The 26330-nt window shown below is 45.3% G+C and overlaps 1 protein-coding gene across 3 annotated transcripts in view; it reads left to right on the top strand.

The window, feature by feature from the left end:
• TTC3 (tetratricopeptide repeat domain 3) overlaps positions 1–26330 on the top strand; it is a 210500-nt gene that overhangs the window by 145198 nt on the left and 38972 nt on the right. For all 3 annotated transcript variants that reach the window (XM_077293880.1, XM_077293881.1, XM_077293882.1), the window contains 8 exons: positions 683–805; positions 6247–6348; positions 6608–6700; positions 7070–7134; positions 7663–7790; positions 9255–9578; positions 10284–10550; positions 23037–23083. In XM_077293880.1, the coding sequence (XP_077149995.1) occupies positions 683–805; positions 6247–6348; positions 6608–6700; positions 7070–7134; positions 7663–7790; positions 9255–9578; positions 10284–10550; positions 23037–23083 (1149 nt within the window). The remainder of the gene's footprint in view (positions 1–682; positions 806–6246; positions 6349–6607; positions 6701–7069; positions 7135–7662; positions 7791–9254; positions 9579–10283; positions 10551–23036; positions 23084–26330) is intronic.

The following is a 26330-nucleotide window of genomic DNA, read 5'->3' as shown; positions in this document are numbered from 1 at the left end:
ACCAAACTCTCCCCGCTCCAATCTGTCCTGAATGCTGCTGCCAGGATTATATTCCTCACCAACCGTTACACCGATGCCTCTACCTTGTGCCAGTCATTACACTGGCTACCCATCCACTCCAGAATCCAGTACAAAACTACTACCCTCATCCACAAAGCACTCCATGGCTCAGCACCACCCTACATCTTCTCTCTGGTCTCAGTCTACCACCCTACCCGTGCCCTCCGCTCCGCTAATGACCTCAGGTTAGCATCCTCAATAATCAGAACCTCCCACTCCCGTCTCCAAGACTTTTCACATGCTGCGCCAATTCTTTGGAATGCACTACCCAGGTTAATAAGAATAATCCCCAATCCCCATAGTTTTAAGCGTGCCCTAAAAACGCATTTGTTCAGACTGGCCTACCGCCTCAACGCATTAACCTAACTATCCCTGTGTGGCCCATTAAAAAAAAACAACAAAAAAAACAAAATAAAAAACCTTAAACCATAATCAGGTTCCTCACATCATGTTCTCATACACTTCATCTATTTTGAACTGTGATTTTTGTTACGCTGTAATAAATTTGTAAAGCGCTGCGGAATATGTTGGCGCTATATAAATAAAATTATTATTATCTACTAGGAAAGTGGCTGCCTTTTCTCTGGTGTGGTGTTATCTTTGTTTATTCTTCTTCCTTCAGGTCTTCCTTGATAACTGCATTGAAGAGTGCAAGTTTCCACCAAAACCGGATGCAGTTTGCCGCTATGAGCAGTGTTTAAGTTTGCCGAAAGCTCAGATCTACTTTTCAGACCCGGATTTCAAGGTAGGATAATAAGTAATGAAACGTTTCGCCATTTTTGACCTTTATAACAAATCATTTTTTCAGTTATATTTGTGAGTGGCATTATATTGGTGAACATGTAAGAAACTTTTAACACTTTATGGGAAGATAAGTAACCAAACAGCAATTCTTTCTTTGTTTTGCATTTTTAAGTTTAAAAAGAGGACTTCTGAGACTAATAGTAAAAATCCCTCTCTACTATTTTGTCTCATCAAATAAAGTTTGTTTAAAAAAAAAAAAGAAAAATCACTTTATCGTAGCCTTCATTGGGAGACACATGAAACCGTGGGTGTATGCTGCCGCCGCCAGGATTCTAAGGCCGGGGTCACACTTGCGAGAAACTCGACTCAATACTCAGGACCGGAGTGTTCAGCTGCATCGAAATACATATTGCCGCACGCTCTGGTCCCGGGTATTGAGGCAAGAGGCTCGTGCGAGTTTCTCGCAAGTGTGATCCCGACCTCACTCTAAGAAATGCAACTTAATGAAAAAATTGTCTCTTCCCCAGCAGACTACACCTGACGATAGTGATAGAGCAGTAGAAGCTGAAAAACACAGCAGAAAATCGCCACAAATGCGCCAAATTAGGCAAAAAAAAAAGAGTGCGTGCTGTGTCCCTCAATGAATAGTACAAGAGAGATATTTTACAGTAAGTCCCCCAAAATTCTCTTTTCTCGGGCATTTCATTGAGGGGCACATGAAACCATGGGACGTCCACAAGTAAATCCATCCGGCGGTCACGTGATTGACTGCTGCTTGCAGCACATTTCTGCCCAGACTCGCTTCTGCGCCAAGGCATAAATGTGAACCTTGTAAAATTTGTAGAAGAGTCCAAGTAGCAGCCTTGTAAATCTGCAGAAAAAAAGCCTGATGGCAAACAACCTAGGAGGCCCTGTATTGTTCTGGTGGAGTGAGTCTTAACTCCCATCAAGTCCCATTAAACAGAGCCAGAGCTCAGCCGTGTCTTACAGCCGGCTCCTCCTTTTTTTGTTTTTTGGCCTGGTATTTTTTTTTTATTTTTAGCAAAAAAGTAAATGCAATTCTGCTTGCACAGAATTTCTATACCGATCATTAGTTGTCCCACATATGCTTTGTTGTGGATACATCATCACAAAGCAGCTTTAGCAATAACCAGCACGTTAGTGACGTGGCACATACTGACTTGACCTGTGCACTGCACATGTGCTGGAAGCAGCCGCAGACGGCCATTGTGACCATTCTGAAGAGATAATGGGCCGTAGTATAGGAGATAACAGCCACATCTTACATAATCACACTGTATCCTGTATAATGCAGATGTCTGTGCACATGGTATACCACATAAAGTACACAGTATAACCAATGCCTGGAGTATTGTATACTGTGACTACACACACCAGACGGTTTACACAGGATATGTGACTGGTATAACATCTGATGCCTGTGTTCACACTCCACTACGTTACCCTGACTGCAACGGGAGGAACTGCAGACATTTTAGACAGATCTACAATCCTCATTTTTATTCTTGGATCAGACAATGAATTTTTCTGCATGAGATCTTATAAATGTTCTCCTCCACACCCCGCACACCTACATATGGCCGGTTGAGGAGGTTGGCTAATTTTATGTTAGCAAAGAATGGGTGCAGAGCATAATTCTAATTAATGCCATGTTTTCCCAGAGGAACCTCCTTGTGGATTATTATGACTGCCTTATTTCCGAGCACCGTCATAGACACATTAATCATGACTATGATATATCCATAATTCTTCATATCAAATTTCTGTGCTTTCCCAAGGCCGAAAATGCTGGCGCTTAGAACCACCACATTCTGTCCCACAAACAAGGCCGAAAATCCTGGCTCATAGAACTACCACATTCTGTCCCACAAACAAGGCCGAAAATCCTGGCTCATAGAACCACCACATTCTGTCGCACAAACAAGGCCGAAAATCCTGGCGCTTAGAACCACCACATTCTGTCCCACAAACACAGATACAGTGGGGCAAAAAAGTATTTAGTCAGTCAGCAATAGTGCAAGTTCCACCACTTAAAAAGATGAGAGGCGTCTGTAATTTACATCATAGGTAGACCTCAACTATGGGAGACAAACTGAGAAAAAAAAATCCAGAAAATCACATTGTCTGTTTTTTTATAATTTTATTTGCATTTTATGGTGGAAAATAAGTATTTGGTCAGAAACAAAATTTCATCTCAATACTTTGTAAAATATCCTTTGTTGGCAATGACAGAGGTCAAACGTTTTCTGTAAGTCTTCACAAGGTTGCCACACACTGTTGTTGGTATTTTGGCCCATTCCTCCATGCAGATCTCTTCTAGAGCAGTAATGTTTTTGGCTTTTCGCTTGGCAACACGGACTTTCAACTCCCTCCAAAGGTTTTCTATAGGATTGAGATCTGGAGACTGGCTAGGCTACTCCAGGACCTTGAAATGCTTCTTACGAAGCCACTCCTTCGTTGCCCTGGCGGTGTGCTTTAGATCATTGTCATGTTGAAAGACCCAGCCACATTTCAACTTCAATGCCCTTGCTGATGGAAGGAGGTTTGCACTCAAAATCTCACGATACATGGCCCCATTCATTCTTTCATGTACCCGGATCAGTCGTCCTGGCCCCTTTGCAGAGAAACAGCCCCAAAGCATGATGTTTCCACCACCATGCTTTACAGTAGGTATGGTGTTTGATGGATGCAACGCAGTATTCTTTTTCCTCCAAACATGACAAGTTGTGTTTCTACCAAACAGTTCCAGTTTGGTTTCATCAGACCATAGGACATTCTCCCAAAACTCCTCTGGATCATCCAAATGCTCTCTAGCAAACTTCAGACGGGCCCGGACATGTACTGGCTTAAGCAGTGGGACACGTCTGGCACTGCAGGATCTGAGTCCATGGTGGCGTAGTGTGTTACTTATGGTAGGCCTTGTTACATTGGTCCCAGCTCTCTGCAGTTCATTCACTAGGTCCCCACGCATGGTTCTGGGATTTTTGCTCACCGTTCTTGTGATCATTCTGACCCCACGGGGTGGGATTTTGCGTGGAGCCCCAGATCGAGGGAGATTATCAGTGGTCTTGTATGTCTTCCATTTTCTAATTATTGCTCCCACTGTTGATTTCTTCACTCCAAGCTGGTTGGCTATTGCAGATTCAGTCTTCCCAGCCTGGTGCAGGGCTACAATTTTGTTTCTGGTGTCCTTTGACAGCTCTTTGGTCTTCACCATAGTGGAGTTTGGAGTCAGACTGTTTGAGGGTGTGCACAGGTGTCTTTTTATACTGATAACAAGTATAAACAGGTGCCATTACTACAGGTAATGAGTGGAGGAAAGAGGAGACTCTTAAAGAAGAAGTTACAGGTCTGTGAGAGCCAGAAATCTTGATTGTTTGTTTCTGACCAAATACTTATTTTCCACCATAAACTGCAAATAAAATGATAAAAAAACAGACAATATGATTTTCTGGATTTTTTTTCCTCAGTTTGTCTCCCATAGTTGAGGTCTACCTATGATGTAAATTACAGACGCCTCTCATCTTTTTAAGTGGTGGAACTTGCACTATTGCTGACTGACTAAATACTTTTTTGCCCCACTGTATATCCGTGGATTGTATTGACATCACATTATTAGAAATATTGTATGGAAGTATTGCTTTTCCATTGTGCTATGTGATGTCCCTGGAATGGACTGGAGACGACCAGTCTGCCTTAATGTGCTATTCTTCCCCCTGTATATATTACCATCTCCTTGCTAAGAAAGCATTGATCACCTGTAGACTGGCTGACTCCTCATTCATTTAATTATCACATAAGAGATGCTGCCAGGTGTTCCAGTGATAATTTGGATTATTTTTTGCTCATTGCATTTTACACTGCTCAAAATAATAAAGGGAACACTAAAATCTCACATCCTAGATATCACTGAATGAAATATTCCAGTTGTAAATCTTTATTCATTACATAGTGGAATGTGTTGAGAACAATAAAACCTAAAAATAATCAACGTAAATCACAACTAATATCCCATGGAGGTCTGGAGTTGGAATGATGCTCAAAATCAAAGTGGAAAATGAAGTTACAGGCTGATCCAACTTCAGTGGAAATGCCTCAAGACAAGGAAATTATGCTCCGTAGTGTGTGTGGCCTCCACGTGCCTGTATGACCTCCTTACAACGCCTGGGCATGCTGCTGATGAGGCAGCGGATGGTCTCCTGAGGGATTTCCTCTTAGACCTGGACTAAAGCATCCGCCAACTCCTGGACAGTCTGTGGTGCAACGTGACGTTGGTGGATGGAGCAAGACATGATGTCCCAGATGTGCTCAATCGGATTCAGTTCTGGGGAACGGGCGGGCCAGTCCGTAGCTTCAATGCCTTCATCCTGCAGGAACTGCTGACACACTCCAGCCACATGAGGTCTGGCATTGTCCTGCATTAGGAGGAACCCAGGGCCAACCGCACCAGCATGTGGTCTCACAAGGGGTCTGAGGATCTCATCTCGGTACCTAATGGCAGTCAGGCTGCCTCTAGCGAGTACATGGTGGGCTATGCGGCCCTCCAAAGAAATGCCACCCCACACCATTACTGACCCTCTGCCAAACCGGTCATGCTAAAGGATGTTGCAGGCAGCAGATCGCTCTCCACGGCGTCTCCAGACTCTGTCACATCTGTCACATGTGCTCAGTGTGAACCTGCTTTCATCTGTGAAGAGCACAGGGCGCAAGTGGCGAATTTGCTAATTGTGGTGTTCTGTAGCAAATGCCAAGTGTCCTGCACTGTTGGGCTGTGAGCACAACCCGCATGTGTGGACGTCGGGCACTCAGACCATCCTCATGGAGTCGGTTTCTAACCGTTTGTGCAGACACATGCACATTTGTGTCCTGCTGGAGGTCATTTTGCAGGGCTCTGGCAGTGCTCCTCCTGTTCCTCCTTTCACAAAGGCTGAGTTAGCCGTCCTGCTGCTGGGTTGTTGCCCTCCTACGGCCCCCTCCACGTCTCCTGGTGTACTGGCCTGTCTCCTGGTAGTTCCTCCAGCCTCTGGACACTATGCTGACAGACACAGGAAACCTTCTTGCCACAGCTCGCATTGATGTGCCATCCTGGGGGAGCTGCACTACCTGAGCTACTTGTGTGGGTTGTAGAGTCCGTCTCATGCTACCACGGGTGTGAAAGCACAACCAACATTGTTGGTCTGTGGTCCCCACCTGCAGAACCACTCCTTTATTGAGGGTGTCTTGATAATTGTCAATAATTTCCATCTGTTGTCTAGTCCATTTGCACAACAGCATGTGAAATTGATTGTCAATCAGTGTTGCTTCCTAAGTGGACAGTGTGATTTCACAGAAGTTTGATTTACTTGGAGTTAGATTCTAAGTGTTCCCTTTATTTTTTTGAGCAGTGTATTATTTGATGGTTGCATTCTTCTGTCCTTGCAGGGCTTTATACGCATGGTGTGCTGTCACTTCTGCAGAGTTGATTTTCACGTTTGCTGTTGGAAAAAAATGAAGGCCACGATGTATTCAGATAAGAATGACAAGGTGAGTTAGATTGTCCCTTAACAAATCTCTGCATATCCAGGTAACGCTAATGCACGCTGTACACTTGGTCTATAGTGTACGTTGCACCATTTGGACGACATTTACTGTAAATCATTCTTTTTTTGTGCAGCCCCCCCAAAAAAAAAAAAAAAAAAAAAAAAATCATCATTCTTGCCTTGTGCATCATCTTGTAAAAGTTTGCAGATCGGCAGTCATATCACGCAGCCAGCTTGTCAATTGCATTTTCTTTTCTGTGCAGGATTTCTTAAAATATAGATGTCTCACTCCAGACTGCAAAGGATTCATTTCTCATATTGTAATATTTGACTCCATGGCACAAATAAAATGCGAGGTACGTGGGTTTTGCTTGTTTTTTTTTTAATCCTTCCCACAACTGTTTGCTCAGATTGATTGCTAGCTTTTATATATGTGAAGAGGATTATAGTCAGAGGTCAGCTCCGTTTACATCGCTGTTTGAATGGTTCCGTCAGAGAATCCGGTGTTTTTTAATTATAATTTTGTTGGCAGCTCTATTCTTACCAATCTTAAATCTTTTGGTGGAACTGCAAGGAAATCTGATCACTTGCTACCAAGTTTCTCCACAAACCTCTGAAGGGTCCAAGCAGGGAGACTCTCCTACCAAGGGATTGTCAAACTTGTGGGATCCCTTTTGAGGATTCAATTTTCATTTTTCGTAATATTTAACTTTTTTTTTGTAAAGTTTGAAGATAAAAATGTGAAGAAGAGAGAACCACAGAAGCCAACAGCAAAAAATAAAGTTGCCAGGTAAGGTTTAGCGATATTTGTAAATATAACTGTTCAGTCTCCATTTGCAATGTGTCTACTGGAATGTATTTAATTAGCAACAGATACAGTAAAGCAAATGTAGCAACTAGACTGAGGACTGATCATTAAAGGATCTACTCAGGTTTCCTTAGAATGGAACAAGTGTATGAGATGAGACCAACTGATCACGCATGTTTCCTGGTAGGTATCCGGAGATATGACGTCACTGGCCCCACTCACCTCCTGATGTCGAAGTTAGCGGAGACAGGATACCTCTTCAGGGTCCTTTTAAAAGGCGAAAAGAGATAGCGCCCCCAAACATTCTTCTAGATCCCACTGTCTTTCAACTGTATCTCTGGAGAAGCTGCAGCCTCTTATGTTGTTTGAGGCACCATGCCCCTCTATATTGCTCATGATTACTGCATACATGTCTGTGGCCAACTACTTTTTCTAAAACCTCATCCAGATACCTTCATTTGCACAATGTAATGTTACCATTAATTTGAAATTTTATGTTTCTCTCCCAAGCAACAAAATCAATAAAATAAAGTATGAAAATAAATTTGAGCGCAAGAAAGCTATAGAAGAAGAGCCTGTAGAAAATCCTGATGACAGTAAGAAGCAGCCTGAAGAAGTAGCCTTATGTGAAGCAGCAGGTATGTGACTCCTGATCCCTCACTTCTCCTATTTCTCAGACCTTCACTTCTTTTCTTTTCCAGATCCTTCTCCTCCCTGCCCCCCCCTTTTCTTCTCTTCGCCCTGCCTTTCTCCTCTCTTCACCTTACCCCTTCTCTTCTTTTCTCCCGGCCCCTTCCTTCCTTCTCTTTTCTCCCAGCCCCTTCCTTCCCTCTTCTCCTGGTCCCTTCTCTCTTCTCCCGGCCCCTTCCTTCCTTCTCTCTTTCCCTGCCCCTTCCTTCCTTCTCTCTTTCCCTGCCCCTTCCTTCCTTCTCTCTTCCCCTGCCCCTTCCTTCCTTCTCTCTTCCCCTGCCCCTTCCTTCTCTCTTCCCCTGCCCCTTCCTTCCTTCTCTCTTCCCCTGCCCCTTCCTTCCATCTCTCTTCTCCTGGCCCCTTCCTTCTTTTCCCGGACCTGTCCTTTTCTCTTCTCCCGGACCTGTCCTTCTCTCTTCTCCCAGACCCTTCCGTCCTTCGCTCCCGGACCCTTCCTTCCTTCTCTCCTCTCCCGGACCCTTCCTTCCTTCTCTCTTCCCCTGCCCCTTCCTTCCTTCTTTCTTCCCCTGCCCCTTCCTTTCATCTCTCTTCTCCCGGCCCCTTTCTTCTCTCTTTTCCCGGACCTGTCCTTCTCTCTTCTCCCGGACCCTTCCTTCTCTCTTTTCCCTGACCTGTCCTTCTCCCGGACCCTTCCTTCCTTCTCTCTTCTCCCGGACCCTTCCTTCCTTCTCTCTTCTCCCGGACCCTTCCTTCTCTCTTCTCCCGGACCCTTCCTTCTCTCTTCTGCCGGACCCTTCCTTCCTTCTCTCTTCTCCCGGACCCTTCCTTCCTTCTCTCTTCTCCCGGACCCTTCCTTCTCTCTTCTGCCGGACCCTTCCTTCCTTCTCTCTTCTCCCGGACCCTTCCTTCTCTCTTTTCCCGGACCTGTCCTTCTCTCTTCTCCTGGACCTGTCCTTCTCTCTTCTCCCGGACCCTTCCGTCCTTCGCTCCCAGACCCTTCCTTCCTTCTCTCTTCCCCTGCCCCTTCCTTCTTTCTTCCCCCTGCCCCTTCCTTTCATCTCTCTTCTCCCGGCCCCTTTCTTCTCTCTTTTCCCGGACCTGTCCTTCTCTCTTCTCCCGGACCCTTCCTTCTCTCTTTTCCCTGACCTGTCCTTCTCCCGGACCCTTCCTTCCTTCTCTCTTCTCCCGGACTCTTCCTTCCTTCTCTCTTCTCCCGGACCCTTCCTTCTCTCTTCTGCCGGACCCTTCCTTCCTTCTCTCTTCTCCCGGACCCTTCCTTCCTTCTCACTTCTCCCGGACCCTTCCTTCCTTCTCACTTCTCCCGGACCCTTCCTTCCTTCTCTCTTTTCCTCGCCTCTTTTCTCTTCTCTCCTCACTGCACCTCTCTTTTTCTCTCTGACTAAAACTCCATTTAATCTTCATTTTATTTATTTTTGTCTTCCTCCTTCCAGTGACTAACGGCCGCCGTGTGAAATGGGATCCATTATTGGCGCAAGTATTAAAGAAGGAGGGTCTGATAAAAGATGGATGTCCTGGTTGCTTTCCAAGCTTCTGGGAATCAGTATGTGTTTGGGGGATTATAAGTCCTGAGAAGATGGAGGAGCTGGACAAGAATAGCAGCGCACAGTCCCGTAGTAAAATGAAGAGTTTTCTAATCTATTTATACAAATTAAATGATAGGGTGAAAACCCGAATATTTCTTTATTTGCTGAGCCTGCAAGATGAACATATAACTGTAAATCTGCAGGACTGGCTCTTTATAGTAAATAATAAAGGTAGGTTATGCATCTATTTATTATCTAATAACACAACCTGTGCAAAACTTATCTACACTGTAACTCATATTTTAAGAATTTGCATCTTTTCCTGGTACAGTAGTCTACTAATCTTTTTCTTCTCACCTTCCCTATCAACTACATATCCTGCTTCGTAGAGAAACTGTTTCCTATATAACCCCTCTCTCAATCAGGACAATTTTTACTTTTGATGTGCCAATGGAACAAAAAATTATGTGTGTATATATGTATATCTATCTATCTATCTATCTATATATATATATATATATATATATATATATGTGTGTGTGTGTATATATATATATATATATTATTTTTTTTCTTTTTTTTTCTTTGAAAGATTGCATAAAAAAGGTCATTCTTGATATATTGAGCTCATTTACAGTTGCAGTAATTTTTGCAAAAAAAAAGATTGTTGCTGATTTTTCCCATGATTTTTAAATACATGCATTTTAATATCCCAAAAAATATTTCAAAAATTATATACCGTACATGTTACAAAAGATATAATTTATCATGTGCCTATTTTATTTATTTTTTTATTTTATTTTTTTTAAACTTTTTTGGGGGAATTAAACAAAATAATGGAAGAACACAACCTAAATTGCACACATACATACTGCTTGTATGAATATGGAAATCTGTGACTTACAAAAGTGGTATTCCTTTCTTTTTTTTCCCAAGGTTTGGAAGCAGCGGTAGAATTTCGAGATCGTAATAGAGAGCGTCTGAAAAGCATTAAGCCTGAAAGCGTAATAAGTTTATGGAACGAAACCTATGGGAAGAACATAAACTATATGATGGACGTTTCTGCAGACAATCTGTCGGACTTTCTGTCCAGTATGAGTATAGAAGGTTTCCGCTGTTTCTTATGGCTACTTGAAGATAACAAACATATTGCATCAGAATGCGACCTGGAGAAAGAATTAGATAAATATTTCCAAGAGATGGGTGAGCAGCAATCCTACTTATTATATCTATTAGAAACCGGTTATCGCCATGCAGTATAACATTTTGAGATTCTGATTTATTTTTTTTTTACAATAAATAGCAATCTGCAACAAAATGTTTCCAAGTCACCTCCATGTATTGATTTTTTTGCCAATTGCAGTGAGATTAGCCGACCATTACTGTGGTGTTCTCCCCGTGTTTGTGTGGGTTTCCTCCGGGTTCTCTGGTTTCCTCCCACACTCCAAAGACATACTGATATTGAATCTAGATTGTGAGCCTCAATGGGGACAGCAATGATGATGATGTGTGCAAACTGTAAAGCGCTTCGGAATATGTTAGCGCTATATAAAAATAAAGATTATTAATATTAATGGGCAGATGAAACGTAATCGCCCGACCCTATTGATAAACTGCAGCCAGATGACTCTGAAAAAGGCTTTCTCATGGAGAACACAAGCGTTACCCTGTAAGGGGGAGTTGGGAAAGATGGCTGTTAGCAGAATTATCATTCAGCTGACAGATACAGTGGCATGTAAAAGTTTGGGCACCCCTGGTCAAAATTACTGATATTGTGAGCAGTTAAGCAAGGCAAAGATGAGAAATGATCGCTAAAAGGCCATTTTAGGCAATTTTTTAATATATATTTATCTTTTACAGTTTAAAAATTACAAAAAGGAAAATGGTACCATGCAAAAGTTAGGGCACCCTGCATGGTTAGTACCTAGTAGCTCCCCCTTTTGAAAGTATCACAGCTTGTAAACGCTTTTTGTAGCCATACAAGAGTCTTTCAGTTCTTGTTTGAGGGATTCTCATCCATTATTCCTTGGAGAATTCCTCCAGTTCTGTGAGATTCCTGGGTCGTCTTGCTTCCTCTGCTATTTTGAGGTTTAGCCACAGATTTTCAATGATGATCAGATCCAGGGGACTGTGAGGGTCATTGTAAAACCTTCCGCTTGCGCCTTTTGAGGTTGTCTGTTCTGGATTTTGACTTGTGTTTAGGATCGTTATCCATTTGTAAAGGCCATCCTCTTATCAACTTCAACTTTTTTACAGATTGTGTTATGTTTGCATGAAGAATTTGCAGAAATTTCATTGAACCCATTCTTCCCTCTACCCGTGAAATGTTCCCTGTGCCATTGGCTGCAACGCAACCCCAAATTATGATTGATCAATCTCCATGTTTAATGGGGAGAAATTATGTGCCCTTTTTTCTCCACATACAGTACAGACCAAAAGTTTGGACACACCTAAAGATTTATCTGTATTTTCATGACTATTAAAATTGTACATTCACACTGAAGTCATCAAAACTATGAATTAACACGTGGAATTATATACTTAACAAATAAGTGTGAAACAACTGAAAATATGTCTTATATTCTAGGTTCTTCAAAGTAGCCACCTTTTGCTTTGATGACTGCTTTGCATTCTCTTGCTGAGCTTCAAGAGGTAGTCACCGGTAGGGTTGAGCGAAACGGGTCGTTCATTTTCAAAAGTCGCCGACTTTTGGCAAAGTCGGCGTCTCATGAAACCCAACCCGATCCCTGTGGGGGTCGGCCATGCGGTACGCGATCTTGGCGCCAAAGTCGCGTTTCGTATGACGCGATTAGCTCCATTTTTTCAGCCAGTGAATGAGCGTGGGCAGAGTGATGACATAGGTGTTAGGGGAGTGAACGCCTATCGTCATGTTATCGCTTGTGCGCAGTAGCGATTTGGAATGTGGAAATCAAAATTTTCTGCTCTGGGACGGAGAGAGAGGGGGAGGGAGAGGAATCGGGATCGATCTTCACTGGGTTTCGTGTTTCGGCCGAAACCCGACTTTTCACTGTAGTCGGCCGATTTCACTCGACTCCTTTTAAGACAGTCGGGTTTCACAAAACCCGACTCGACCCTAAAAAACTAAAGGCCGCTCAACCCTAGTCACCGGGAATGGTCTTCCAACAATCTTGAAGAAGTTCCCAGAGATGCTTAGCACTTGTTGGCTTCACTCTGCGGTCCAGCTCACCCCAAACCATCTCGATTGGGTTCAGGTCTGATGACTGGAGGCCAGGTAATCTGGCGTAGCACCCCATCACTCTCCTTCTTGGTCAAATAGCCCTTACACAGCCTGAAGGTGTGTTTGGGGTCATTGTCATGTTGAAAAATAAATGATGGTCGAACTAAACGCAAACCGGATGGAATAGCATGCCGCTGCAAGATGCTGTGGTAGCCATGCTGGTTCAGTATGCCTTCAATTTTGAATAAATCCCCAACAGTGTCACCAGCACAGCACCCCCACACCATCACACCTCCTCCTCCATGCTTCACGGTGGGAACCAGGCACGTAGAGTCCATCCGTTCACCTTTTCTGCGTCACACAAAGACACGGTGGTTGTAACCAAAGATCTCAAATTTGGACTCAGACCAAAGCACAGATTTCCACTTGTCTAATGTCCATTATTTGTGTTCTTTAGCCCAAACAAGTCTCTTCTGCTTGTTGCCTGTCCTTAGCAGTGGTTTCCTAGCAGATATTTTACCATGAAGGCCTGCTGCACAAAGTATTAACAGTTGTTGTAGAGATGTGTCTGCTGCTAGAACTCTGTGTGGCATTGACCTGCTCTCTAATCTGAGCTGCTGTTAACCTGCGATTTCTGAGGCTGGTGACTTGGATAAACTTATCCTCAGAAGCAGAGGTGACTCTTGGTCTTCCTTTCCTGGGGAGGTCCTCATGTGAGCCAGTTTCTTTGTAGCGCTTGATGGTTTTTGCCACTGCACTTGGGGACACTTAAAAAGTTTGCCCAATTTTTCGGACTGACTGACCTTCATTTCTTAAAGTAATGATGGCCACTCATTTTTCTTTACTTAGCTGCTTTTTTCTTGCCACAATACAAATTCTAACAGTCTATTTGTAGGACTATCAGCTGTGTATCCTCCAGACTTCTGCACAACACAACTGATAGTCCCAACCCCATTTATAAGGCAAGAAATCCCACTTATTAAACCTGACAGGGCACACCTGTGAAGTGAAAACCATTCCCGGTGACTACCTCTTGAAGCTCATCAAGAGAATGCCAAGAGTGTGCAAAGCAGTCATCAAAGCAAAAGGTGGCTACTTTGAAGAACCTAGAATATAAGACATAGTTTCAGTTGTTTCACACTTTTTTGATAAGTATATAATTCCACATGTGTTAATTCATAGTTTTGATGCCTTCAGTGTGAATGTACAATTTTCATAGTCATGAAAATGCAGAAAAATCTTTAAATGAGAAGGTGTGTCCAAACTTTTTGTCTGTACTGTATACTTTTGATCATTGTGACCAAAGAGTTCTATTTTAACCTAATCGGTCCACAGGACTTGTTTCCAAAATGCATCAGGCTTGTTTAGATGTTCTTTTGCATAATTCAGATGCTGAATTTTATAGTGAGGGCGCAAGTTAGGTTTTCTTCTGACGACTCTTCTGTGAAGGCCATATTTGTGCTGGTGTCTCTGAACAGTAGAACAATGTGCCACAGCTCCAGAGTCTGCTAAATCTTTCTTGAAGGTCTTTTGCAGACAAGCGGGGGTTCAGCTTTGTCTGTCTAGCAATCCTACAAGCTACTTTCACTGAAAGTTTGCTTGGTCTTCCAGACCTTATCTTGACCTCCACTGTTCCTGATAACTGCCATTTCTTAGGGTACCGTCACACAGTACCATTTTGATCGCTACGACGGTACGATTCGTGACGTTCTAGCGATATCGTTACGATATCGCAGTGTCTGACACGCAGCAGCGATCAGGGATCCTGCTGAGAATCGTACGTCGTAGCAGATCGTATGGAACTTTCTTTCGTCGCTTGATCACCCGCTGACATCGCTGGATCGTTGTGTGTGACAGCGATCCAGCGATGTGTTCGCTTGTAACCAGGGTAAACATCGGGTAACTAAGCGCAGGGCCGCGCTTAGTAATCCGATGTTTACCGTGGTTACCAGCGTAAACGTAAAAAAAACAAACAGTACATACTTACATTCCGGTGTCTGTCCTCCGGCGTCTCAGCTTCTCTCCACTGTGTGAGCGTCTGCCAGCCGGAAAGCGAGCGCAGCGGTGACGTCTGACGTCACCGCTGTGCTTTCCGGCTATGGCGCTTACACAGTGGAGAGAAGCAGAACGCCGGGGACAGACACCGGAATGTAAGTATGTACTGTTTGTTTTTTTTACTTTTACGCTGGTAACTAGGGTAAACATCGGGTTACTAAGCGCGGCCCTGCGCTTAGTTACCCGACGTTTACCCTGGTTACCGGGGACTTCGGCATCGCTCCAGCGCCGTGATTGCAACGTGTGACCGCAGTCTACGACGCTGGAGCGATAATCATACGATCGCTGCGACGTCACGGATCGTGCCGTCGTAGCGATTAAAATGGTACTGTGTGACGGTACCCTTAAGGTACCATTAAGCGACGCTGCAGCGATAGCGACAACGATGCCGATCGCTGCAGCGTCGCTGTTTGATCGCTGGAGAGCTGTCACACAGACCGCTCTCCAGCAACCAACGATGCCGAGGTCCCCGGGTAACCAGGGTAAACATCGGGTTACTAAGCGCAGGGCCGCGCTTAGTAACCCGATGTTAACCCTGGTTACCAGCGTAAAATGTAAAAAAAAAAAACACTACATACTCACATTCACGTCCCCTGCCGTCCGCTTCCTGGACTGACTGAGCGCCGGCCCTAACAGCACATTGGTGACGTCACCGCTGTGCTGTACTTTCACTTTCACTTTACGGCGCTCAGTCAGTGCAGGAAGCAGACGGCAGGGGACGTGAATGTAAGTATGTAGTGTTTGTTTTTTTTACATTTTACACTGGTAACCAGGGTAAACATCGGGTTACTAAGCGCGGCCCTGCGCTTAGTAACCTGATGTTTACCCTGGTTACCAGTGTAAAACATCGCTGGTATCGTTGCTTTTGGTGTCAAACACGACGATATACGCCGGTCTGACGACCAAATAAAGTTCTGAACTTTGTTCAACGACCAGCGATATCACAGCAGGATCCTGATCGCTGCTGCCTGTCAAACTAAACGATATCGCTAGCCAGGACGCTGCAACGTCACGGATCGCTAGCGATATCGTTTAGTGTGACGGTACCTTTAATTACATTTCAAATGGAGGAAAGGCACCTTGAAAACACTTTGCTATCTTCTTATAGCCTTCTCCAGCTTTGTAGTCCTCCACCATTTTCATTTTCAGAACCCATGCCTGCTGTTTTTTGGCATAAGGTTAGAGGAGGCTGGGTTTTTATAAAGCTGGGAAATTTGCATCATCTGGCCTTTCCTAACGTTGAAAGTGAGCAAGCCATAACCCTAACAGGCTAACTAAGGTCTGAAACCTTGGTCAAATTTACCTTCGCACACAAATCTCCAAGGGTGCCCAAACTTTTGCATTTTCTTTTTTGCAACTTTTAAAATAAAAAAAAATAACTATATACTGTATTTTTCGAATTATTACACACTTTTTTTCTCCAAAATTTGGGGAGAAAATGGTGGTGCGCCTTATAATTCGAATATTCCTGATCGGCTGCAATGGAGGGGGGGGATCCCAGGGTCGCTGCTGGCGGAGGCAAAAGTTGGTGCGAGGGCTCTGTCAACAATTTTTGAAAGCCCCGGAGCCCCCGCACTACCATGGTTTACATTACGATGGGCTCTGGGGGTAAATGGATTAAAATTAGTTAGGATTAGGGTTGGGTCTAAATTTAGGGTTGGGGCTAAAGTTAGGGTTGGGGCTAAAGTTAGGGTTAGGGTTGGGGCTAAAGTTATTGATGGGGTTAGGGTTTGGATTACGTTTACGGTTGGGTTACAGGTGTGTCAGGGTTAGGGGTGTGGTTAGGGTTATGGTTGGGGTCTTGGGTTAGGGGTGTGTTGTGGTTAAGGGTGAGTTGGTATTAGGGTTAGGGGTGTGTTCGGGTTAGGGTTGGGATTACGGTTAGGGGTGTGGTTGGGATTAGGGTTAGAGGTGTGTTGGGGATAGGGTTGGAGTTAGAATTGGGGGATTTCCACTGTTTAGGCACATCAGGGGCTCGGCAAACGCAACATAACGTCCGATCTCAATTCCATCCAATTCTGCTTTGAAAAAGTAAAACTATGCTCCTTCCCTTCCGAGCTCTGCTGTGCGCCCAAACAGTAGTTTACCCCCACATATGGGGTGTCAGCGTATTCAGGACAAATTGGACAACAACTTTTGCGGTCCAATTTCTCCTGTTACCCGTGGGAAAATAAAAATTTGGGGGCTAAAAAAATCATTTTTGTGGGAAATTTTTTTTTTATTTTCACGGCTCAGCATTATAAACTTTAGTGAAACACTTGGAGGTTCAAAGTTCTCACAACACATCTAGATAAGTTCCGTAGATGGTCTACTTTCCTAAATGGGGTCACTTGTGGGGTTTCCACTGTTTAGGCACATCAGGGGCTCTCCAAACGCAACATGGCGTCCTATCTTAATTCCAGCCAATCAGAATGAATAAGGTGGTGTTGAACCAAGAAATTACATCACAAAACTTTTTTCTTAAATATCTTTATTGAGCTCAAAAAAGCCTTCATTGCTGTACAGAAACGCGCATTTTTGCCGCAGCGATTTTCCTGCCAAGAGATGCAAAAACCTTGCAGAAATTTGCAAGTAAATACTCAACGTGTGCACATAGCCTTGAGGTGACGATGCCTGCTGAAAATACATGCGTTCTGGCAGATATTAGCGTGAGTGACGTCACTGGCCGTCCGCAACTCTTCAAGTGTTGTTCCGATCTGTTGCATCTTAGTAAGTCATGGCTTGTCCATTACTATATGCAGTCTCTTAACCCCTTAACGACCGCCGATACGCCTTTTAACGGCGGCCGCTAAGGGTACTTAATCCACAGCGCCGTTAATTAACGGCGCTGTGAAAAAAGTGAATAGCGCCCCCCAGAGTCGGATTTTCTCTGGGGTCTCGGTTGCCGAGGGTAGCCGAGACCCCAGAGAACATGATTCGGGGGGTTTTTACCGACCCCCGAGTTGCGATCGCCGGTAATTAACCGTTTACCGGCGGTCGCAACAAAAAAAAAAAAAACGCGATTTGCCGTTTAATTTCTCTGTCCTCCGATGTGATCGCACATCGGAGGACAGAGAAATGTGGTCCCCGATGGCCCCCAATAGCCCCCCAATACTTACCTACCTCCCCCGGTGCTCCTCGTGTCTCCCCATGGGCGCCGCCATCTTTTTTCCGGGAAAAAATGGCGGGCGCACGCGCAGTGCGCCCGCCGCCCGGCACCCGGATGTTCTTTGGGGTCTCGGCTGCCGGGGGTAGCCGAGACCCCAAAGAACATGATCGGGGTCGGTTTGCACCGACCCCTGCTTTGCGATCGCCGGTAATTAACAGTTTACCGGCGACCGCAAAAAAAAAAAAAAAAAAGCGATCAGTTATTTCTCTGTCCTCTGATGTGATCGCACATCAGAGGACAGAGAAATAGGGGGATTCGGGGACCCTATCATACTCACCCGGGGTCCCTGGGTCCTCTTCTGTCTTCTCCTGCCAGCTGGCTTTTTCATCATGGCGGGCGCATGCGCAGTGCGCCCGCCATCTGCTGCCATCTGCCGGCCGGCAGGAGAAGACAAGTTGGGGCTAAAATTAGGGTTAGGGTTAGGGTTAGAGTTAGGGTTAGAGTTAGGGTTAGAGTTAGGGTTAGAGTTAGGGTTAGAGTTAGGGTTAGAGTTAGGGTTAGAGTTAGGGTTAGGGTTAGGGCTAAATTTAGGGCTAGGGTTAGGGTTAGGCTACTTTCACACTAGCGTTTTTTGGCTTCCGTCGCAATGCGTCGTTGGAGAAAAAACGCATCCTGCAAAAGTGCTTGCAGGATGCGTTTTTTCTCCATTGGCTTGCATTAGCGACGGATTGCCACATGTCGCATCCGTCGTGCGACGGATGCGTCGTGCTTCGGCGGACCGTCGACGCAAAAAAAACTACATGTAACTTTTTTGTGCGACGTGTCCGCCATTTCCGACCGCGCATGCGTGGCCGGAACTCCACCCCCGCCTCCCCGCACCTCACAATGGGGCAGCGGATGCGTTGAAAAAACAGCATCCGCTGCACCCGTTGTGCGGCGCTTACAACGCTAGCGTCGGTACGTCGGCCCGACACACTGCGATGGGCCGAGTACGACGCTAGTGTGAAAGTAGCCTTAGGCTTCTTTCACACTTGCGTCAGTACGGGGCGGTCGCAATGCGTCGGCCCGATGTACCGACGCACGTTGTGAAAATTGTGCACAACGTGGGCAGCGGATGCAGTTTTTCAACGCATCCGCTGCCCAGTCTATGTCCTGGGGAGGAGGGGGCAGAGTTACAGCCACGCATCCGCGGAAATGGCGGACGCGACGTACAAAAAAAAGGTTACATTGAACTTTTTTTGTGACGACGGGGGCTAAAGTTATGGTTAGGGTTGGGGCTAAAGTTAGGGTTGGGGCTAAAGTTAGGGTTAGAGTTGGGATTAGGGTTAGGGTTTGGATTAGGGTTGGGATTAGTGTTACGTTTGGGATTAGGGTTGGGATTAGGGTTAGGGTTGGGATTAGGGTTAGGGGTGTGTTGGATTTAGGGTTATGGTTAGGGTTGAGATTAGGGCTGTTTTGGGGTTAGGGTTGTGATTATCGTTAGGGTTGTGATTAGGATTATGGATCGGGTTGAGATTAGGGTTAGGGGTGTGTTGGGGTTAGGGTTGGAGTTAGAATTGGGGGGTTTCCACTGTTTAGGTACATCAGGGGGTCTCCAAACACGACAGCCAATTTTGCGCTAAAAAAGTCAAATGGTACTCCCTCCCTTCTGAGCTCTGCCGTGCGCCCAAACAGTGGTTTACCCCCACATATGGGGCATCAGCGTACTCGGGATAAATTGGACAACAACTTTTGGGGTCCAATTTCTCCTGTTACCCTTGTGAAAATAAAAACTTGGGGGCTAAAAATCTTTTTTGTTGGAAAAAAATATATTTTTTTATTTTCACTACTCTGCATTATAAATTTCTGTGAAGCACTTGAGCTTTCAAAGTTCTCACCACATATCTAGATAAGTTCCTTAGGGGGTCTAGTTTCCAAAATTTGGTCACTTGTGGGGGTTTCTACTGTTTAGGTACATTAGGGGTCTGCAAACGCAACATAACGCCCGCAGACAATTCTATCAAAGTCTGCATTCCAAAATGGCGCTCCTTCCCTTCCGAGCTCTGCCGTGCGCCCAAACAGTGGTTTACCCCCACATATGGGGTACCAGCATACTCAGGACAAATTGGACAACAACTTTTGGGGTCCAATTTCTCTTGTTACCCTTGTGAAAATACAAATTTGGGGGCTAAAAAAATCTTTTTTGTGGGAAAAAAAATATTTTTTATTTTCACTACTCTGCATTATAAACTTCTGTGAAGCACTTGGGCATTCAAAGTTCTCACCACATATCTAGATAAGTTCCTTGGGGGGTCTATTTTCCAAAATGGGGTCACTTGTTGGGGGTTTCTACTGTTTAGGTACATTAGGGGTCTGCAAAGGCAACATAATGCCCGCAGACAATTCTATCAAAGTCTGCATTCCAAAATGGCACTCCTTCCCTTCCGAGCTCTGCCGTGCGCCCAAACAGTGGTTTACCCCCACATATGGGGTACCAGCATACTCAGGACAAATTGGACAACAACTTTTGGGGTCCAATTTCTCTTGTTACCCTTGTGAAAATAAAAACTTGGGGGCTAAAAAATCTTTATTGTTAAAAAATATATATTTTTTATTTTCACGACTCTGCATTATAAACTTCTGTGATGCACTTGGGCATTCAAAGTTCTCACTACACATCTAGATAAGTTCCATGGGGGGTCTAGTTTCCAAAATTGGGTCACTTTTGGGGGGTTTCTGCTGTTTAGGCACATCAGGGGCTCTCCAAACACGACATGGCGTCCGATCTCAATTCCAGTCAATTTTGCATTGAAAAGTCAAATGGCGCTCCTTTGCTTCCGAGCTCAGCCATGCGCCCAAACAGTGGTTTACCCCCACATATGGGGTGTCGGCGTACTCAAGACAAATTGTACAACAGCTTCTGGGGTCCATTTTCTCCTGTTACCCTTGGTAAAATAAAAATTTGGAGGCAAAAAGATCATTTTTGTAGAAAAAATGCGATTTTTTTATTTTCACGGCTCTACGTTATAAACTTCTGTGAAGCACCTGGGGGTTTAAAGTGCTCACCACACATCTAGATAAGTTCCTTAAGGGGTCTAGTTTCCAAAATGGTGTCATATGTGGGGGGTCTCTACTGTTTAGGCACATCAGCGGCTCTCCAAACGTGACATGGCGTCCGATCTCAATTCCAGCCAATTCTACATTGAAAAAGTAAAACGACACTCCTTCTCTTCCAAGCTCTGCGGGGTGCGCCCAAACAGTGGTTTACCCCCATATATGGGGTATCGACGTACTCAGGAGAAATTGCACAACAACTTTTGTGGTCTAATTTCTCCTGTTACCCTTGTGAAAATAAAAATTTGGGGGCAAAAAGATCATTTTTGTAGAAAAAATGAGATTTTTTATTTTCACGGCTCTACGTTATAAACTTCTGTGAAGCACTTGGGGGTTCAAAGTGCTCACCACACATCTAGATAAGTTCCTTAAGGGGTCTAGTTTCCAAAATGGTATCACTTGTGGGGGGTTTCCACTGTTTAGGCACATCAGGGACTCTCCAAACGCGACATGGCATCCGATCTCAATTCCAGCCAATTCTGCATTGAAAAAGTCAAACGGTGCTCCTTCACTTCCAAGCTCTGCGGTGCGCCCAAACAGTGGTTTACCTCCACATATGGGGTATCGACGTACTCAGGAGAAATTGCACAACAACTTTTGTGGTCTAATTTCTCCTGTTACCCTTGTGAAAATAAAAATTTGGGGGCAAAAAGATCATTTTTGTAGAAAAAATGAGATTTTTTATTTTCACGGCTCTACGTTATAAACTTCTGTGAAGCACTTGGGGGTTCAAAGTGCTCACCACACATCTAGATAAGTTCCTTGGGGGGTCTAGTTTCCAAAATGGTGTCACTTGTGGGGGGTTTCCACTGTTTAGGCACATTAGGGGCTCTCCAAACGCGACATGGCGTCCGATCTCAATTCCAGCCAATTCTGCATTGAAACAGTCAAACGGTGCTCCTTCACTTCCAAGCTCTGCGGTGCGCCCAAACAGTGGTTTACCTCCACATATGGGGTATCTGCGTACTCAGGAAAAATTGCACAACAAAATTTGTGGTTAAATTTCTGTTTTTACACTTGTGAAAATTAAAAAAAATGGTTCTGAAGTAAAATGTTTGCAAAAAAAAGTAAAATGTTCATTTTTTTCTTCCACATTGTTTTAGTTCCTGTGAAGTACGTAAAGGGTTAATAAACTTCTTGAATGTGGTTTTGAGCAGCTTGAGGGGTGCAGTTTTTAGAATGGTGTCACACTTGGTTATTTTCTATCATATAGACCCCTCAAAATCACTTCAAAGGTGATGTGGTCCCTAAAAAAAACATGGTGTTGTAAAAATGAGAAATTGCTGGTCAACTTTTAACCCTTATAACTCCCTAACAAAAAAAAAAAATTGTTTCCAAAATTGTGCTGATGTAAAGTAGACATGTGAGAAATGTTATTTATTAACTATTTTTTTGTGACATATCTCTCTGATTTAAGGGCATAAAAATACAAAGTTTGAAAATTGCAAAATTTTAAAAATTTTCGCCATATTTCCATTTTTTTCATAAATAATCGCAAGTAATATCGAAGAAATGTTACCACTAACTTGAAGTACAACATGTCACGAAAAAACAATCTCAGAATCAGCGGGATCCGATAAAGCGTTCCAGAGTTATAACCTCATAAAGTGACACTGGTCAGAATTGTAAAAATTGGCTCGGTCATTAAGTACCAAATTGGCTCTGTCACTAAGGGGTTAATAATCACCCGGGGTCCGACCGATTGTAAATAGGCCCCACACAGTGTTTTTCTTCTATCTATACAGGGTTGTTTCGTTACGCCCTCTGCAGCATACCTCCAGTGAATAGGGTCAGCTGCACGGCTGGGTGATTGTGAGCGCTAACATGCAGAAAAAAACTGTGACAAGCATGCAGCGCTGCAGTCCCAATCATTGGGGAGAAGGGGAGATCCCGGGGCCGGATCACCAGGGTCATTGCTGAAATGAGAATAACCCTATAAAAGTGATTTAAAAAAAAAAATGAGAGTAAATACTTAGTCTGTCAGGATGTAGATTCACAGCGATGAGCTTATCGTTAGGTCACCCCTGTTAATGGAAGCTGCCAACAGGTCCTCCGCTTTATATAAAATATGGATTATTGAAACCGGAGAGAGGTGTAATGCACAGACACGAGGACTGTGGTGTTGCCTAAAATGGATATCCAACTCCGACAATATGTTTCCACTTTATATATTTTCATCAGTTATTTTTTTTACAATCATTTTATCAGTACGGATATCCCCGACTAATGTATGTTTGTAACACCTTTCTTACAGATATACCACGGGGTCAAATTCCCACGCAATCCTTTGAAAAGTACAATGTAAGTTGGTCACTTGTTTGTTCTTTTGATTTTGAAGCCCTGTAATTAGTGATGAGCGAGCATGCTCGTTATTAGAGTTTGCATCAGGTGCTCGGGTACGTACCCAGTATCGCGTGTGATCTAGTGAAATGTTTGCGTCCTCACGCCCGAATGTTACACACCCACGAAACATGTAGGGATTGCCCGTGTATTTCAGGCAATCCTCGCATGTTTTGTGACTGTGCAACAGCCGCGAAACTTGTGGGGATGCGAACATTTCACTCGAGCACCCGTGATACTGGGTACGTACCTGAGCACCTGATGCAAACGCGAGTAACGAGCATGCTCATCATTACCTGTAATTATTACTGAGCAGATCCCTTCATACCCAGCTTGAGATGCTGGTGATTAGCTGTTCCCGCCGATCTTCTGGTTTGCCATGTTTAGCAATGTGAAGATAGTGAGGTATGAGGAGAGGTTAGGGTCTGTGATGGCAAGAGGAGATCAAGGAGAGGGTAGGGACTGTGATATTAAGAGAAGATCCAGAAGAGGGCAGGGTCTGTGATATTAAGAGGAGATCCAGGAGTGGGCAGGGTCAGTGATGGCAGGAGGAGATCCAGGAGAGGGCAGGGTCTGTGATATTAAGAGAACATCCAGAAGAGGGCAGGGTCTGTGATGGCAGGAGGAGATCCAGGAGAGGGCAGAGTCTGTAATGGCAGGAGGAGATCCAGGAGAGGGCAGAGTCTGTGATGGCAGGAGGAGATCCAGGAGAGGGCAGAGTCTGTGATGGCAGGAGGAGATCCAGGAGAGGGCAGAGTCTGTGATGACAGGAGGAGATCCAGGAGAGGGCAGAGTCTGTGATGACAGGAGGAGATCCAGGAGAGGGCAGGGTCTGTGATGGCAGGAGGAGATCCAGGAGAGGGCAGGGTCTGTGATTGCAGGAGGAGATCCAGGAGAGGGCAGGGTCTGTGATGGCAGGAGGAGATCCAGGATAGGGCAGGGTCTGTGATGGCAGGAGGAGATCCAGGAGTGGGCAAGGTCTGTGATGGCAGGAGGAGATCCAGGAGAGGGCATGGTCTATGATTGCAAGAGGAGATCCAGGAGAGGGCAGACTCTGTGCTGACAAGAGAAGATCCAGAAGAGGGCAGGGTCTGTGATGGCAAGAGAAGATCCAGGAGAGGGCAGGGTCTGTGATGGCAAGAGGAGATCCAGGAGAGGGCAGAGTCTGTGATGGTAAAATAATATACAGGAAGAGGGCAGGGTCTGTGATTGTAAAAAAATATACAGGAGAGGGCTGGGTCTGTGATGGCAGGAGGAGATCCAGGAGAGGGCAAGGTCTGTGATATTAAGAGGAGATCCAGAAGAGAGCAGGGTCTGCGATGGCAAGAGGAGATCCAGGAGAGGGTATGGTCTGTGATGGCAAGAGGAGATCCAGGAGAGAGCAGGGTCTGTGATGGCAAGAGGAGATCCAGGAGAGAGCAGGGTCTGTGATGGCAAGAGAAGATCCAGAAGAGGTCAGGGTCTGTGATGGCAAGAGAAGATCCAGAACAGGGCAGGGTCTGTGATGGCAAGAGGAGGTCCAGGAGAGGGCAGAGTCTGTGATGGCAAGAGGAGATCCACAAGAGGGCCGGGTCTGTGATATTAAGAGAAGATCCAGAAGAGGGCAGGGTCTGTGATATTAAGATAAGATCCAGGAGAAAGCAGGGTCTGTGATGGCAAGAGAAGATCCAGAAGAGGGCAGGGTCTATGATGTTAAGAGAAGATCCAGGAGAGGGCAGGGTCTGTGATATTAAGATAAGATCCAGGAGAAAGCAGGGTCTGTGATGGCAAGAGGAGATCCAGAAGGGGGCAGGGTCTGTAATGGCAAGAGAAGATCCAGAAGAGGGCAGGGTCTATGATATTAAGAGAAGATCCAGAACAGGGCAGGGTCTGTTATGGCGAGAGAAGATCCAGGAGAGGGCAGACTCTGTGCTGACAAGAGAAGATCCAGAAGAGGGCAGGGTCTGTGATGGCAAGAGAAGATCCAGGAGAGGGCAGGGTCTGTGATGGCAAGAGGAGATCCAGGAGAGGGCAGAGTCTGTGATGGTAAAATAATATACAGGAAGAGGGCAGGGTCTGTGATTGTAAAAAAATATACAGGAGAGGGCTGGGTCTGTGATGGCAGGAGGAGATCCAGGAGAGGGCAAGGTCTGTGATATTAAGAGGAGATCCAGAAGAGGGCAGGGTCTGCGATGGCAAGAGGAGATCCAGGAGAGGGTATGGTCTGTGATGGCAAGAGGAGATCCAGGAGAGAGCAGGGTCTGTGATGGCAAGAGGAGATCCACAAGAGGGCCGGGTCTGTGATATTAAGAGAAGATCCAGAAGAGGGCAGGGTCTATGATATTAAGAGAAGATCCAGGAGAGGGCAGGGTCTGTGATATTAAGATAAGATCCAGGAGAAAGCAGGGTCTGTGATGGCAAGAGGAGATCCAGAAGGGGGCAGGGTCTGTGATGGCAAGAGAAGATCCAGAAGAGGGCAGGGTCTATGATGTTAAGAGAAGATCCAGGAGAGGGCAGGGTCTGTGATATTAAGATAAGATCCAGGAGAAAGCAGGGTCTGTGATGGCAAGAGGAGATCCAGAAGGGGGCAGGGTCTGTGATGGCAAGAGAAGATCCAGAAGAGGGCAGGGTCTATGATATTAAGAGAAGATCCAGAACAGGGCAGGGTCTGTGATATTAAGAGAAGATCCAGAAGAGGGCAGGGTCTGTGATATTAAGAGAAGATCCAGAACAGGGCAGGGTCTGTGATATTAAGAGAAGATCCAGAAGAGGGCAGGGTCTGTGATGGCAGGAGGAGATCCAGGAGAGGGCAGGGTCTGTGATGGCAGGAGGAGATCCAGGATAGGGCAGGGTCTGTGATGGCAGGAGGAGATCCAGGAGAGGGCAGAGTCTGTAATGGCAGGAGGAGATCCAGGAGAAGGCAGAGTCTGTAATGGCAGGAGGAGATCCAGGGGAGGGCAGGGTCTGTGATGGCAGGAGGAGATCCAGGAGAGGGCAGGGTCTGTGATGGCAGGAGGAGATCCAGGAGAGGGCAGGGTCTGTGATGGCAGGAGGAGATCCAGGAGAGGGCAGAGTCTGTGATGGCAGGAGGAGATCCAGGAGAGGGCAGGGTCTGTGATGGCAGGAGGAGATCCAGGAGAGGGCAGGGTCTGTGATGACAGGAGGAGATCCAGGATAGGGCAGGGTCTGTGATGGCAGGAGGAGATCCAGGATAGGGCAGGGTCTGTGA

Source organism: Ranitomeya variabilis, chromosome 3, assembly GCF_051348905.1.
Source record: "Ranitomeya variabilis isolate aRanVar5 chromosome 3, aRanVar5.hap1, whole genome shotgun sequence".
NCBI lineage: Eukaryota > Metazoa > Chordata > Amphibia > Anura > Dendrobatidae > Ranitomeya > Ranitomeya variabilis.
Note: the sequence above shows the minus strand (reverse complement) of the source record. Positions and strands in the feature narration are given on the sequence as shown.